Source organism: Centrocercus urophasianus, unplaced genomic scaffold (genome assembly GCF_019232065.1).
Source record: "Centrocercus urophasianus isolate 14NV4802_14NV808 unplaced genomic scaffold, USGS_Curo_1.0 seq_25, whole genome shotgun sequence".
Lineage (NCBI taxonomy): Eukaryota > Metazoa > Chordata > Aves > Galliformes > Phasianidae > Centrocercus > Centrocercus urophasianus.
This window is the reverse complement of record NW_024884811.1, coordinates 10114905-10130196: the sequence shown is the minus strand read 5'-3', so window position 1 is coordinate 10130196 and position 15292 is coordinate 10114905. Positions and strand designations below refer to the sequence as shown.

Sequence of the window (15292 nt, the reverse complement as noted above, 5' to 3'; positions counted from 1 at the left end):
TTGGATTTTGTTCCCGTATGTCCATTTATGTGTTGTGGTCTTTACACTAATGTACTCTTTGCTCAATAGAAGATGAAACTAGGATGCGTTCCGTTATCATTAAGTCTTTTGTGGGAAGCACAGGAAGGCTCCAGGCTTTGTGATGGTGCCTGTCATAAGACCACTGTGTCCTTCATGTCTACATATGTGTTTAAGACAGACAGTGGCACAGGTGTCTGAAACTGGTAGACAAGGAGAATGTGCTAATTTAGAGTCAATATGTATTTCAGCTCTCCAAAGATAAGGATGATTCTTTTTTAAAAGGCAGAATTTAGACCCAGTTGGGCTCTCAGAAAACAGTACCACAGGCTTACTGTTGGAGGACACCTAACTGTGCGACCTACTATAGGGAATCTGCTTTAGCAGATGAGCTTGTCTCAATGATCTCTTGAGGTCCCTTCTGACTAAAAAATGTTTTTTTTGAAACAGCATAATTATAGACAATGTAAATTTATTACGTTCTGTCAGCTGCAAAGGAAATTTAATATAGGAAGGATGTAACTATGGAAATACATCTAATTAGGCATATTGAATCACAGCGAAGGTAAGAAGAGGCTAGGTGGCCAACACAGATCTTCAAATGCACCACCAATATGAATTTGGCACACTGATAGATGTGTTCTATATGCATGTGGATGGATATACGATCAAGGAACAAACCTAAACTCTAGTTACACAGCCTGAAAATAAATCAGAAAAGGTAGGAAAAAATCGTAAACAAACAGAATCAGACTCAAAACCCCAAGATTTTTGTGGTTTTAATTTGTAATTAATTAAATTAATTAATTTGTAATCCCTCTAGACAAATGGTGCAGAACCCCACCTGCTTTTTCTTTTGCCTCATCCTTCTTATTCCTTAGTTACAAATAAATTTTCACAGTCAAGTGAATATTCCCCTCCCTACACACACCCTAGATACACACCTAAGAGTTAAAGTCTGTATTTCAGAAGACCGATTAGTCTTCCTTTTTTGCCTGGAAACTGTTAGCCATTGACATTTAAAATTTTGGTAAGAGCCAAGTACATATAATTTATCATTTTCCTATGGAGAAGCATACAACTTAGTATTTCCAGCTGAATTCTTCAGGGTGGATCAACAGGATTTACAGTGAGACATCAGGTTAACATCAGTAAGAGCTACCATCTCTATCTTTTCAAAATGTGTCTCCATAAATCATCTTTCCCATACTGCTTTTAAAACACAGTTCTCTCAGCATAACAGAACAGTAAGGAGATCACAGGAGTATGAAAATATCTACCAAGTCCTTCTGGAAGCAGTAACATGGAATTCTAGCTAAAACAGAAAAATTTCTTCTCCAAAAGAGTGGAGAGGCACTGAAATAGGCTGTCCAGGGAAGTGGTGGAGTCACCATCCCTGGAGGTGTTCAAGGAGCATTTAGATGTTGTACTGAGGGGTATAGCTTAGTGGGGAAATATTAGTATTAGGTGGATGGCTGGACAGGATGATTTTGGAAGTTTTTTTTTCAACCTTGGTGATTCTATGATTGAAGGCCCAAACAGCTGTGTAATTAACACATTTTTCGTTGATAAAATGATGATAGGAAGAGCATTGTATTCACAGGCTCTCACAACATCAGGACCACAGTTCTAATTTTTCCAGAGTAGTTGGTGGTCAAAAAACCCAGAAAACTGAAATTCTTCCCTAGAAAGGCAATAAGAGAACAGTGGTACTAAAAGATCAGCTTAGGTTGCTGGTGAAAATCAGTCCTCACGAGGTATTTCACAAGCAGACCATGGGTCTTCTACTATAATCCTAGAAAGAGGTCTCATGCTCACTACCATTCTTCAGTTAGTCTCCACTGCACAGGAAAACAAAGCTATAAACATACAGAAGCTGGAGCCTAGATATCAATTGAGAGACATTCGAGCAACATGTGAGATACCTGGGGTACCAAAGAGAAACACATATAGTCAGAATATACGTACAGAATTGCCCCCACAGGTGAGCAAGAGAACAAGTGGCTTTCTAGAAACGATTTCTGACTTCTCAGAAATGATAAATACCTCCCCCTGTAAGGACTTCAAAAAAAAAAAAGAGAGAGACTGAAGCTACCCACAGGACATCCCAGAGACAAGTACAAAGAATGTGCAGTATCCCATTCGTCATACCACAAAAGCTTAAAATCAGCAAGCTTGAGCTAACATGAGCAGACACTTTAAGGAGTGGCCAGAAGGGAAATGAGAACCATTCAGGGAGTGACCTGGGAGAAGAGATGGGAAGAGGCAGATTTACGTAATACTAAGAACACGGTTATTTCCCAAGGCTGTGAAATCCATGTTTAGCACTTAAATCAATGGCCTTGTTTCCAATAGTAGCTTGCAGAGTTCCTAAAAATCTCCTTTACTTTGAACTGAGTACAATTTAGCAACAAAAAAAACAGGCATTTATTTCATGTCCTAATTTAGACATCCAGTTTCTAGACCTTTCCATAACTATTTTAGGACCCAGAAGAAACCTGAAACTTTTAACAATGTCTTCCCAGACCTGTATGCTACTGCTGATGCCACAGAGGAAATACACATGGCTTCCTGTGATATTTTTTCCTTCCCTCCATCAACAGTAATTCACAGCATAAAATAACAACTCAGAGATAAATACCGACTTCTCAGCTGTGACAAATTCAGATGATATTCCAAATATAAATGTCCTAGGTTTTATTTAAAACAACAGCAACAACAAAATAACAACAAACAAAACCGAAATTGAGTTGTGGGTCAGCTCTTCCCTGGTGTTCAGGCAAGGTACAAATGCAAGCGTGTGGCTCATCTCTGAAATTAGCATCTGAAAAGCTATTTTTATAAGCATAACAGCAGTCAAGATAACATCAGTAACAACTCAGTTAGCTATCAGCTCTGTTTAAAAACAGATGGATGGTTACTAGCTTTGCACACTCAACCCTGAAAGGTTAATAAGCAGAGTACATGCCTTCAAAACTTAAAGACGATTTGGCAAAATTTTTCTGAACTGAAAACCTTTTTTTTCTGCACAACTACTTTTTTTGCTGTGCAAATTCAAGACAAAAGAACTGTGTTAAAAATGACAAAATGAAGAGCTAAAACAAAAGACACGGCTCCCTCCCATTCTGCTCTGCCAAGCCATAGCAGTCCTGGTCTGCAGGCTAGAATTTCCTCTGCATGCCTATTCAACCTTTGCCTCTGCAAACATTTTGAATTAGCTTTTGAAATGTACTAATGCACCAAAGGAAACTCTGGAAGCCCAGCCAACTTTCTGACTATACACAAGAGGCTAGTTAAGCACAGTGTGCCAAGCTCTTGTCAAAGGACAGTCTTCTTACCTTGGGTAAGCGTTTCCAAAAACCTGTCTTAATAGCTGGACCCGTGCCAGATAGCCCAACAGTGGGTATACTGTAATCATCTGGAACAGCAGAAATATTCTTGCAATAAAAGACATGATGTCGTTGCTGGGAAAGTTATCTAGAAAATTCTAAACAGAGGGATAACATTACATTTACCAGTGATGTCTCAATTACATTTATGTGCTGACTTTTAATACCTGTGTTCAAGAAAGAAGATGCTAAAAGCCAAGCAAATCTAAATGCTAGATCAAACCCGTAACACGAAATACTTTTTCTCCCCTTTGAAATTGTTATGTAACCAAATACCTCCTATTTTTTTAATAGTAAAGAGATGACATCAGTTTCAATGTTAAAAAATATTTTCTACTCTCAGTATTCAAGAAGAGCCAAGCCTATGGAGCAGCTACCCTGACTTCTCAGACAAATAAATTCATGTGCCCTTATTACCTGTCATATCATATCTAAGGAGTGAAAAAAAGTATTTATTCAGTAAAACTGGATCATTATCAAAAACAAAAACATTGCAAACACCCGAAAACCAGAATATATAAGACTTAGATTACATGGAAATACATAAGGGTCTTTAGGGTGTGTCTACAGAAAATAAACTATAATAAAAACTGTTGTCATCTATTAACTATGGATTTTATCCCATTAAGTTACTACAGATGATTTTAAAAGTATCATTTCCTGATTAAGCAGTAGTGCCAATTCTAACTAACCTACAGTCAGAGGAAGCCTTTAAAACCTGCTTCATCGCTACCTACTATACAGGCAATGTGGATCACTTTGCATAAAATACATCACCAGCTTACAATTCCTATCTTTGAACTAGTCAAGGGTGTGAGAATCAGCCTTGCCTATAGGCAGAGAAGAGTTTAATAGCCTTTACAGCAGTGCTATGTGTTATCTGAAAGACTCTGTTGGCAAGGCCTAGCACAGTGCTATACTGCAAATCTATCCATAGCAAGGACTGGCGTGAATGCACTTGCATTTCCTTTCATGTTTTGGGGTGGTTGTTATCTTTTTTTTTAGAGTACTTGAAACCAGCCCAAGTGAGCAGGATTTGTCACTGAACGCACAATTAAATGCAAACATGCTACTTTTCAGAAATAAATAAACTAAAAATTCCAGTGTGCATTGCTCCTTTTGGTCTTCACTTTCACAGAAGATTTATTTAATGTTTGTTTTTAGACAACTATTGGCAACCAGACATGAATGCTAATGAGATAACAAAAGCGTTACTCATCTGCTTGTGGTAGTGCCCATGAAGCATCAGCCAACTAACCAGAGTGAAGAACAGATGTGTCTGCCAGGATGAATCACGAAGCAAGCAGCAGAAGCAGTTTCTTTTAATAACTTGATTAAAGGTCAAAGATGACTACGTAGTGCAGTAAAACATCTTACCTGTTCAATACATTCTTTGGATAGTGGTGGAGAAGGAAAAGATGCAAAAATTATTACTCCAACATACAGATATGTTAATCCCACCAGGAAGTAAGCAATGGAGAGGTCTCTCACCTAAGGAAAAATAAAACCTTATTTTGGCCAGCACTGACAGACCAAAGCAGACAAAAGAAAAAGCTCAGTAGAAGATTTCTATTGTATTTGCTATTGTTGCTTTTATATTTTATATTTTATTATTATTTTACATTTTTTACTATTTTTACTATCACTTACTATTACTTGAATGGAGACTTCAAATTAGATCCTGGATCAGACCAGAAAGTGCAAGATAATTCAAACTGGGGACAAGTATTACATATTTATCTAGATATGCAAGGTATACAAGAAAAAGATATCCCAATAAAAGCAGTATGCTTTTGCTGGGTATACAAACCATGAGTTGTCAAAACAAACAAACTGAAAGAAAGCTCTCCTTTCTTACATACACCTGTTGCTATCAGAGCCTTGGGCGCAGAGATGGTTGTCAAAGACAAAACCCATAAATGCCTTAATTGGGATTAAAATTCTACGATTAAAGATATTGGCATACCCAGCTGCAGATATAATGGAGGATAACACACTCCAAAACAGAAACCAATGCATCAGATATCCGTATGAATATCGTGATAATGGAAAAAACAGCTGATTTGCAATTAATTAAATTAATTAATTAAAAATACAAGTACAATCACAATAAAGCAAAAGCACTTGTATGCACAGAGGTATACGTTCTTTAGTTTTTTATTATATGATATAATGCCTATTTTCTTTAAATTTGCATATCTGCTTTACTACTGAATTTCTATAAATGCTCCAGATAAGTGCACTAAATAATAGTCGAAGAATTTCAGAAGACAGTGCTAAAGCTAAGGAGATAAATCCACTTTGACAGTATTTCTGGTTTACCTAATCAGACACATAGCATGTAAAGTCTGTTAGCAATATTTAGTACTGGAACACAAGCAGCAAATCTTCTCAAGAACTTTATGAAATTGCAGAATTCACAGACACAGTACAGTGACTTAATAGCAGTGTACCTAGAGTTCTGTCTTCATCAACATCAACAAATTTTTTTTTTTTAGAAATAAAGACATCTTTATTTTTTTACTAATTAATGAATTATATTCTGTATAACCATATTCTATGCTACGAGACTGTCATACCTTATAGCAAACCATTTGTTCAGCTGCTGCTAATAATCAGCTTCTTAGAGGATTATCACTAATGGCTCAATATATGGCCTATTTTCCTATGGCCCTATTTTCCTATGACTGAGAAGCAAATCTTATTAACTCAGGTACAGCACCAAATTATTAGAGCCATATGGCTTGCAGACCAGGATTCTACAGCACCCAGCCAGTTCACAGAGCATAGGAAAACGCTTCTCCAAGAGTTTCTTCACACTACTTCCTTAACAAAAGAAGTGCATCTTACACCTTTGTGGCATCTTCTGAAGGCAGGCAGTGTCCAGTAAAAATACGCACATGGTGGATTACAAGTTTCAAGAAAAGTTCAGAAGAAAACCAGCTCTCATGCTCATTTTGCCAGATCAACGCTCTTTTTTATCATCAGTTCAGAAGAAGCCAATAATCCTTCTTATCAGGCAACACAGTGCTGGTAATGCAAAACCAAATGCAAACGGTATGCATAACAGTCCTTGCCCTCTCAACAGCTGCAACCTCTTTCTGTTCCTGCTCAGACATACACAGCTGGAAGACATTTCTGTAGCCTCTACTGTCCTCATGCTTGTTGCTGAGAAAGGACTACAAGCTTCAGCAGAGGTTGAGAAATACAATTGTATTTAAATTATTCCAAGAATTTCTCTTCATGCTGATGGAGGAAAGCGTACAGGCTTTCAGATCCCAACTACATCTTCAACAGCACCAGTGCTGATCATAAGAAGCCATTTTTTAAATACTAAATATAATCATCTTAATTTCTTACAACTATTTATGAGTAACTTTCATTAACTGCAGGAATCAGACACGTTCGGAGTCAGGTGGTTTTGCAGACAGATATGGACTCTCACTTCTTGAAGATAGTACTTGGACAATTTTTCAAAATATACCGTGGCACATTATCTGACAGAATTGGTTTAAAATTGCTTCAAATTTGCTATTTTAAATGCATTCCCCATGCACAAAGATAGCACAGTAACTATCAGTTGCTATTTGTATTTGGCTTATATACAAGCTCTGTGAACAAATGTCAAATTATTTTTGCTGTACAAGTACTTGCAGTTGTAGGGGCATGTGATCTACAAACAAACACATGCAAATTCATTCCTTTGGACTACATTTGATTAAGTGTCACTAGCAGGTGTGCTATTACCTGTGATTATATTAACTAGACCATGCTCCTAGAGTTTCTAAAGAGCGCTTGCCTAAACTAAAACTAAATGCTGTGATAATTTTTATAATTTTAAAAATTATAAAAGTTCATGCCACAATACAGCCTTGACTCCAGTTGCTATCACAACACAAACAGTATTCAGATTTTGAGATTTTGATTTCTGTTAGCAAAAAGAAGTAATAGTGGCAATCAAAAACCAAATTTTATCTTTCCTCGTATACATCAACTGCATTGCAAATATCTGCTTCTCACTAAGAAAAAGGGCTATCTTTGTGCAAACGTGTGCGTATGTGACAGGAACACCTTTTGATAGGATACCTCAGTTCACTCTCTAAAGACCTTGATTATAAATACTGTTTAGACAGCATAATTACAGATAAAACTAAAGGACACATGGGTACAGATAAAAGGATTACTTTTAAATAACAGAGCAATAATCGCATTTGTCTATTTTAAATTTAATATAAAGATCGTGATAGCCCTTTTCCCACTCAGGTGGAAGCTGCCTAAACAGAAATACAGTGGTCCTTGCATCCAGAGTTTACAATCTAAAAATGAAATGTAAAACATATGGTTGAAAGAAAGAAGTATATGGGGGATTAGAAAGGAAGGGAAGTATCACAGATAACAGGCGGGTCACAGTCCATAAGGACTGACACCTTGCCACCTGCCAAGCCCTTCCTGAGTACACCTTTAATAACAAGCAGCTGCAGAAGTGGAAATTGGGCAATACTTCAGCTACTGCTATTGCTGACCAGTAGTTTTTCTGGTCAAGATATTCAGAATGATGCGTTAAAAATGTCTCTGCACTTACAGAAAAATGGACTAAGACTAGCAGCGTTCACAGAAGAGACACAGAAATTGGCTTCCTAAAAGTAGGATAAGTTTGACAGACCAGATGAAGCTAACTTAGGGAGAGCTCTCATAGTACAAGACATTATGTTACAAGCCATGGATGAAGACCTAGGCACAGGCTGGGTGCAGTGCAGTGAAGGCTCTATGGCTCCCCAGATATTTCCTCTGGGAAAATGAAAAGAGCCAGCAACTTTCAGGCCTTTTTTTCCCTGTAACGGGACTTGGGGAAAACAACTTATTTTTGTTCAGTATTTTACTGAAAGCTAGTTTGCAATTAGTCAATTTTTAGATAGAGAATTCTGTATCACTGTGTACTAATGATTACTACATTAGAAAAAGTAGCTTTTGACTGATGCATTTCAGATTGGTAACTTCTCAAAAGGCAGATGCTACTTCTGTAATATCTTAACTAGACTCTGATCTATAGCTTAAAAACAGACTTTAAATGTTCAAATGATAACATATAAGAGGATGACAAAAGTAATTCACTAAAATCCATAGTCTGTGCATAATCACACAGAATCACAGAATGGCCAGGGTTAGAAAGGACCTCAAGGATCATGAATCTCCAAGCCCCTGCTGCAGGCAGGGCCACCAACCTCCCCATTTAATACTAGACCAGGCTGCCCAGGGCCCCATCCAATCTGTCCTTGAACACCTCCAGGGATGGGGCATCCACAACCTCTCTGGGCAGCCTGTTCCAGCACCTCACCACTCTCTTGGCTGGAAAGAGAAACTGATGATAGAGTATTATCAATGGAAGCTCACTCTGTTCTTGGGGAATAAACAGTTCTCCAGTAAGGCAGAAAACACACACAACCCTCAGCTCTGTGCCTTCTAGAGACCCCATCTGAATAAAAAATACTCTCCTGTTCCCAGTCTTTCCCTAGGAATGCCCACAAACAATTGTTAGGAGATAGCCCTTGCACACAGAGCATGTCTCTTAAGCATAGCTGTAGCTCTTGTGCTGGGCTTGTACAAACATCCAGTTTGCTGAGAAAGTTGCTTAAGGAACCAGATCACAGAAGTGTAACAGATTCAAAACCAAAGAAACCCAACAAATAATCTTTCTCGAGTTTGTTAATTTTATGTGCAGTTTCCAAACCAGTTCACTGTGTAGTTGCACAAATATACTGATTGACACAAGAAGGAAAAACTGGAAGACAGGAGCAGGGGATATTTATCTCCAGGCTGTGCTGCTGACACTTGACTTACTTCAGTTCACTGCCCCTTTCACACCCACAGCACTGTATGGGAACAGCAGCTGGAGGAATCATCCTCCCATGTGTGTTTTAAACTTTTGGACAGTGATATATGCCTCTGACTAGAATGGAAGCTGCTATTGTTTTGGATTTCTGACTCCATAAAAGGCACTCTATTGTTTTTCTTACTCTTTTTCCAACCCTCCTAAGTAGTTCTTATTACTGCTAGTTTCAGCAAGTTGTACTTTTGCAGGTTGTCAAGTTCTGTGCCTTTTCACAGAACAATCATGGATGTGACATGTTAATAGCTCAATCCATTAATTAAGCAGCAGTCTCCATTTGATCCCTGTGAGATACTGACATAAGAGTGTATCTTGTTGATACAAATACAGGAAGAGGTTACTCTCTACCTGTGACCAGTCACAGAGGTTGAGATCCATATACATACGTAAACTTTCAACTTAGTCAAGCAGAGCAGTGAAATAATCACAGAACACTTCTTTAGCAATGTCAATACGTCATTAACATTTACAAAGCACTTTGCAGACCTAGGTGAAAAGCTTTTATAGGGTTACAAACAGAAAGAAACAGGCAAAAAAATCCCTAGCTAAATGCAACTCCTAGAAGAAAAACACACAGATTTGGCTTCCTTTTATAAAGCTACATGAAAAGGTGCTCTTTCTGATCAGTTTAAACACACTTCTGCAGTGCAAGATTATTGCTGAGGACTGATTATTGCTGAGATGCATGCCTCAAAATCCAACTTAAATCCTATGAAAGGTGTTCAGAAAACTGATTCAAAAGCAGACAGCAGTTTCTTCCTCCTTGACGCAGAAAGAGCAAGCTGGAGAATATTCCAGATACTGTCTCCACTTCTCTAACTGCTTCCTCCAATATAAATGCAAGAGGTAAAGCCACATGAAAAGTCTTAAAGCAGCAAGGAGGCAGCAGACCTTCCCTGCATACAGAGCTGACAGCAGAAATGACAGCACTTTAGAATGTGAAATCCACAGCTAAGAAAAACATAATATTGCCCTCTTGTGCACTGTAAGATTTTTTTACAACTCATTGAGAATAATTTACTTATTTTCTTTCTCCAGAGCATTGCTAATCTACTCTTTAGCTGTTAAACTTTTCAGAAATGCCTGTAAAATACAAAAAAAGCCTTCCTAGAGGATTCATGACTCCTTTTCAGAGAGGTATCACTATCTTGGCTCACAGGGACAAAAAATCTATCTATGAAGATTTATCAAAGCAAAAAGTCATGTCACCTCAATGCACTGGTACGTAACCTGCACTTCACCTGAGTAAATAAATCAGATGTACTAGTTTTTGACCCATCTAATACTTTAAAATATTTTTCTGTTACTGTAGTTAAATTTCCAGCCAAGATTTTAATGAAGCTAGACAGGAATCCCAGAATGCAAGTGAGAAAAAGAAATCAAATAAATGTATCTGAAACATTGTACCATCCTTACTCAATTTTTAAGACTAGAAGACATGAAGAAAGAGTGCAGTTTCATGTGGATGAGTAGTAAATAACAAAGGTTAAAGACCAGCCCAAAGACTAGATATCACAGAAGTTCCCAATCCAGACTTCAGCTTTGAGGATTTCCTAAAGAGGGTCAGGTTTCTCTGCAAACCTTAACTTCAGTTCACAAATTCACTCAAGCAACTCTCGAAAGAGACATTATCTAGAACCCAACATATAGTTGGATAGAACTACAGCTGTGTAGAACAATAGTTCAGGTCTCCTTTAGAATGAGTTCCATGCTTGAGATTCTCCTCTTTTCTGTTTTAAAATCCATGACTTCTTCTACAGCAACCTTGTCAGTTTTTCTGCTTCTTCTGTGTAATTTGGCCACTTAATCACACATAAGCCTGGGATGTTCCTCAAGACTTTCATTTGAATAAATTTGTCATTCTTCTGTTACTCATTGGTAGCCAGCATGTATAACTTGTTTCTTCTCAGATCACAAAACCAATTTACATATTCTCAAACTGTTACAGTCTCTGGATTAATTTCCAGAGAAACAGACTGGAAAAAAATCACTGTTGCATGGTTATCTAGTTAAAAATCAGCAAAGCCTTGTGGAATTACTTACGTTGTTTTCTTGATTCTTGTTATTCTGAAGAAGAGTGATGACACAATTGTGAATGAAGAAGGCAAGTGTTAGAACCCCTGTGAGCTGAGGGAACAGAACTCTAAATTCTAAAGGAGGGGAGAAAAAGTGTTAGTAACTTGTTTCTATGAAACGTCAATATCCAGATAACATATAGTGTGGCAGATTCACAAAAGTAAGAATAGACGTGTTGAAAAGGGACAATCTGTCCTTGACCACAGCCAACACAAATATTTAATTACGAAGTACAAAATGCATGAAGATGGTGGTTACTATATTACGCAGTCTGCAAGAAAGTTTCTTGCATGACCCCAGCCACTAAAATGTAGCAGGTTAATCTAGGACTTAACAAGCCTTCCTGCTTCTGAACAGTTTAACTGCAGAGCATTTTTTAAGGCAGGAATTGGTTCCACCGCAGCTGTAAATGTTCTGGTCCCCAAAAATGGAAATGAGAGAAAAGCTATTATATGCTCTGAGAGCTTCCTTTGTTTTTGAAAAATGATGAAGATTAGCAAGCTGGTTATGCTCCTAAAAGAAAACTGCCATATGCAGATGTTAAAGATGCTACTTCAAAAACAGGGTACAAGCCCCTTCGCTAACCCTTTATAGCATCAATGATGCCTTTTTAAAAATCTGTAGTCTCCATGGAAATAGCAGAGTATTATTTCTTTGAATATTAGAAGGACTATGTTACGCTGAATATTTGAAGGGTCTGCTCAGCCCAGAGAAGAAAAAACTGAGAGGGGATCTGATCAATGTTCATAAATATCTAAAGTGTAGGAAGTAATTGGACGCGGCCAGACTCTTTTCAGTGTTGTATAGTGACAGGACAAGGGACTCTAGACAGTCAAAAACTAGAACATAGAAAGTTCCACACAAAGAGGTGGAAGAACAGTGAGGGTGACGGAGCACCGGAACAGGCTGCCCAGAGAGGTTGTGGAGTCTCCTTCTTTGGAGATATTCAAGATTCATCTGGACGCCTACCTGCGCAACCTACTGTAGGAAAACAGCTTTAGCAGAGGTTGGACTCAGTGATTTCTAGAGATCCCTTCCAACCCTTGCAATTCTGATTATGTCCACAATACTTTTCCTTGAAGTGCTGCAACTTATCTAAGAATTTACCAATGCCGTAACATGATTAAAGCACCATCTTTGTTGATATTATGAAAGGATAAATATATACTGGAGAGAGTTACAGAAATTCGATATGTGAGAGCTCGCTCAGCTTCTGGAAAACATCCAGCAATACAGCAGAACACTCATCAGATGCTCAAAAACCCTCAGAGATCACACAGAGCTTTATGCAAGAATATCTAAATCAGCTTTCTCTAAAGTGCTATGAGGTTGAGCCAGTTAAAAATACTTCAAGCAAATAACAAAGGGTTCAACAAGTTTGACAGAAAATACTTTCTGTAAGGGTGGATTCATTGTATTTTCAGTACTTAACAAGCACGATGTGTTACCAATAGATTCAGAGTGCAAGTTTTGGCCTTGTTTTCCATCCTCTACTTTAATGTCAATAATAAAAATTGATCCATCAGATTCAGAATTTCTTTCAGTATTGTTTTCCTCATCACTACAACAACCTGCTGTAGCTGCATTTGTATGCATCACCTACATGCTTTGTCTATATTCTAACAGTATTAGTAATGTTACTGAAATAGTCTAACCACTGGGTACTCCACTTCTTACAAATGTAATGCTATATATGATAGGAAGTGATTCAATTCCATATAGGTTGACCTGATCTGGGTGGCAACATTGCCTCTGAGTTGGAACCCAACTCTAATCGTTCCATGACTTTACAATAATATTAGAAGACACAACTCCTGTAAAGAGTAGGGTAAAACAGTTTAAGATCTGGCCCTTATTTCTCTTTTGAGGTCTCCTAAACCAAGAAACTGATCTCTTTAGACTATCTTTTCATTCAGTAGAACTGTTTATACAAACATAATGTTTCACAGAGTGATTTGTAATGTTACTGTGAGAGTGGGGGGAAAGCAAAACAACATTCAAGAAAGGAAAAAAGGGTACCGGAAAGCTAACAGCTGTTGGAAAGTGAAGATTCCTGAACCTCTAGATGCAACTTCAGACAGCATTTCCTTACTGTGCTTACCACACAAAGATGTTAAGAGGTGAACAAGACAGACATTTTAGAATTGTTTTAGAAAGCAATTAAGCCCATCATATACATTTCATTACATTCCTAATTATCTTACCTGGTACAAAAAATTCATTCCCTGTAAACCAGTTGAATTCTAAGTGAATTCCCAGGTGAGCAGCCTTTACAGTAACCAGAAGAACTAAGTAGATAACTGAAACCGTACCTAGAAAAGACCAAACAAAAACCAAGAGGCAATAGAAAGTATTTTTACTGTGCTTTTCCTTGCTCCATCCAACCAGTTATAAGTAGCCGAAACTTTTACAGGTGGTATTCATTCTTAAAAATACAAAATAGTTCCAAATTTTCTTTTAGATTCTTTTTTATATGTGAGAGAAAGAGCAATGCAAACTTGCACTGAATGCACACGTTAAGTATGTCTAATGTTCTGCAAATACTGCACTAGTCACAGTGAACCAGCAATCCCTCATGCTAGTTAGGTAAGAAGAGCTCTAGACGATAACCGATGGATTCTAGATTCAACTGTCAGGATTCTAATCGGACGTGAGACATTGCTGGCCAAAGAAAGCACAGCTATCTCAATGTCCATTCACTCAGTCCCTTGACTGCATAGTCCAGTGAGAGATGAATTAATGCTTACTACAGTTGTCAACTTTAAACTGAGAGATAAAAGTTTGATAACAATGCTTGATAACTTTAAAATTTGTCATGATCATGGAGAACTTTGGTCATAATACAGGATTTGAACTCCACCTCATTGGTCCAGAGTCATCCAGCAACAATCTGCACTGCTAAGGGATTATGAATAAGATTACAGTTTGTACAAATGCCTTGCTGTGTCTGCCTGTGAGACAGAGAGAGTATGAACTTGGCTTCAGAACCTAAAAGAGAGGGGCAGAAGAAGGGCAGATAATAACTACTCAGAAATTGAAGGAAACCTTGCACCAGTAATTAAGGCTACTGTGATGTAACCTCCAGGTCAACAATATTGTATTATTTCCAAGGCTACAAGGTAAATTACAAAAATACAGTCAAAGACTAAGAAGATAAAAGGTTCTGTTCTTTAGGATCCACTTAACAGCTAAAATTGTCTATAGTTTCCTCACAATTTAGGTTTCCATAAGTATGAAGATAAGCAAGAGTTTTCTACCAAGATTCATTTTAGTACATGAAAAATCAGACAAGTCTTCCAATTCTTGTCTGAAAAACTTAGAAGATTTACAGAAGCTAAAGCAGCTTTGAAAACCTTCTGCATTAAATAATAATCAATTGAAGTTATGAGAAAATTCATGCTTTAATACACAGGTTAGTTCTCAAGTGAAAAACAGATGCCTATGATAGAGTGCTTATTTTAAAAGCAGATATATTTATGGCATGTCTCATCTGAAAAATATTTTCTTAACCCTAAACTTGATATTCTATATAAACACCTGACTTTTTAGAAAGAAGCCTTATCACTTACTCAAATTTCTATATTGTATCTCCATTTATTAGATCCAGCAATAGTAGTTACAAGCTCTAATTCACTGTCACACTGGCTTCAATTCCCTGCCTATTATCTTCTTTACAATACAGCTTCATCTTTTTCAAACAGTTCTGTATTTTCCACCTGTTTTTTTCCCCTTCTCTTCAGCATCGGCTTCAATGCAATGCCTTCCAACATCTGCCCCCACTATCACTTACACACTTTATTTACTTTACCATTCCCAACTGCTTTGTTCTTCTATCTCAATGCACAAAAACAAGGAGAAGTCACAATTTTTGTCCTTATAGTACAGAAAGGCCAGATGCTGAGCTGAAGCAAAGCATGGCAGC

At 37.6% G+C, this 15292-nt stretch overlaps 1 protein-coding gene across 3 annotated transcripts in view; it reads right to left on the bottom strand.

Annotated features, from left to right (window-relative positions):
• Positions 1-15292, bottom strand: part of SLC38A9 (solute carrier family 38 member 9) — a 42214-nt gene that overhangs the window by 6460 nt on the left and 20462 nt on the right. For all 3 annotated transcript variants that reach the window (XM_042825663.1, XM_042825664.1, XM_042825665.1), the window contains exons 10-13: positions 13575-13682; positions 11338-11444; positions 4785-4898; positions 3357-3505 (exon numbers count right to left, since the gene is read on the bottom strand). In XM_042825663.1, coding sequence (XP_042681597.1) covers positions 3357-3505; positions 4785-4898; positions 11338-11444; positions 13575-13682 — 478 coding nt within the window. The remainder of the gene's footprint in view (positions 1-3356; positions 3506-4784; positions 4899-11337; positions 11445-13574; positions 13683-15292) is intronic.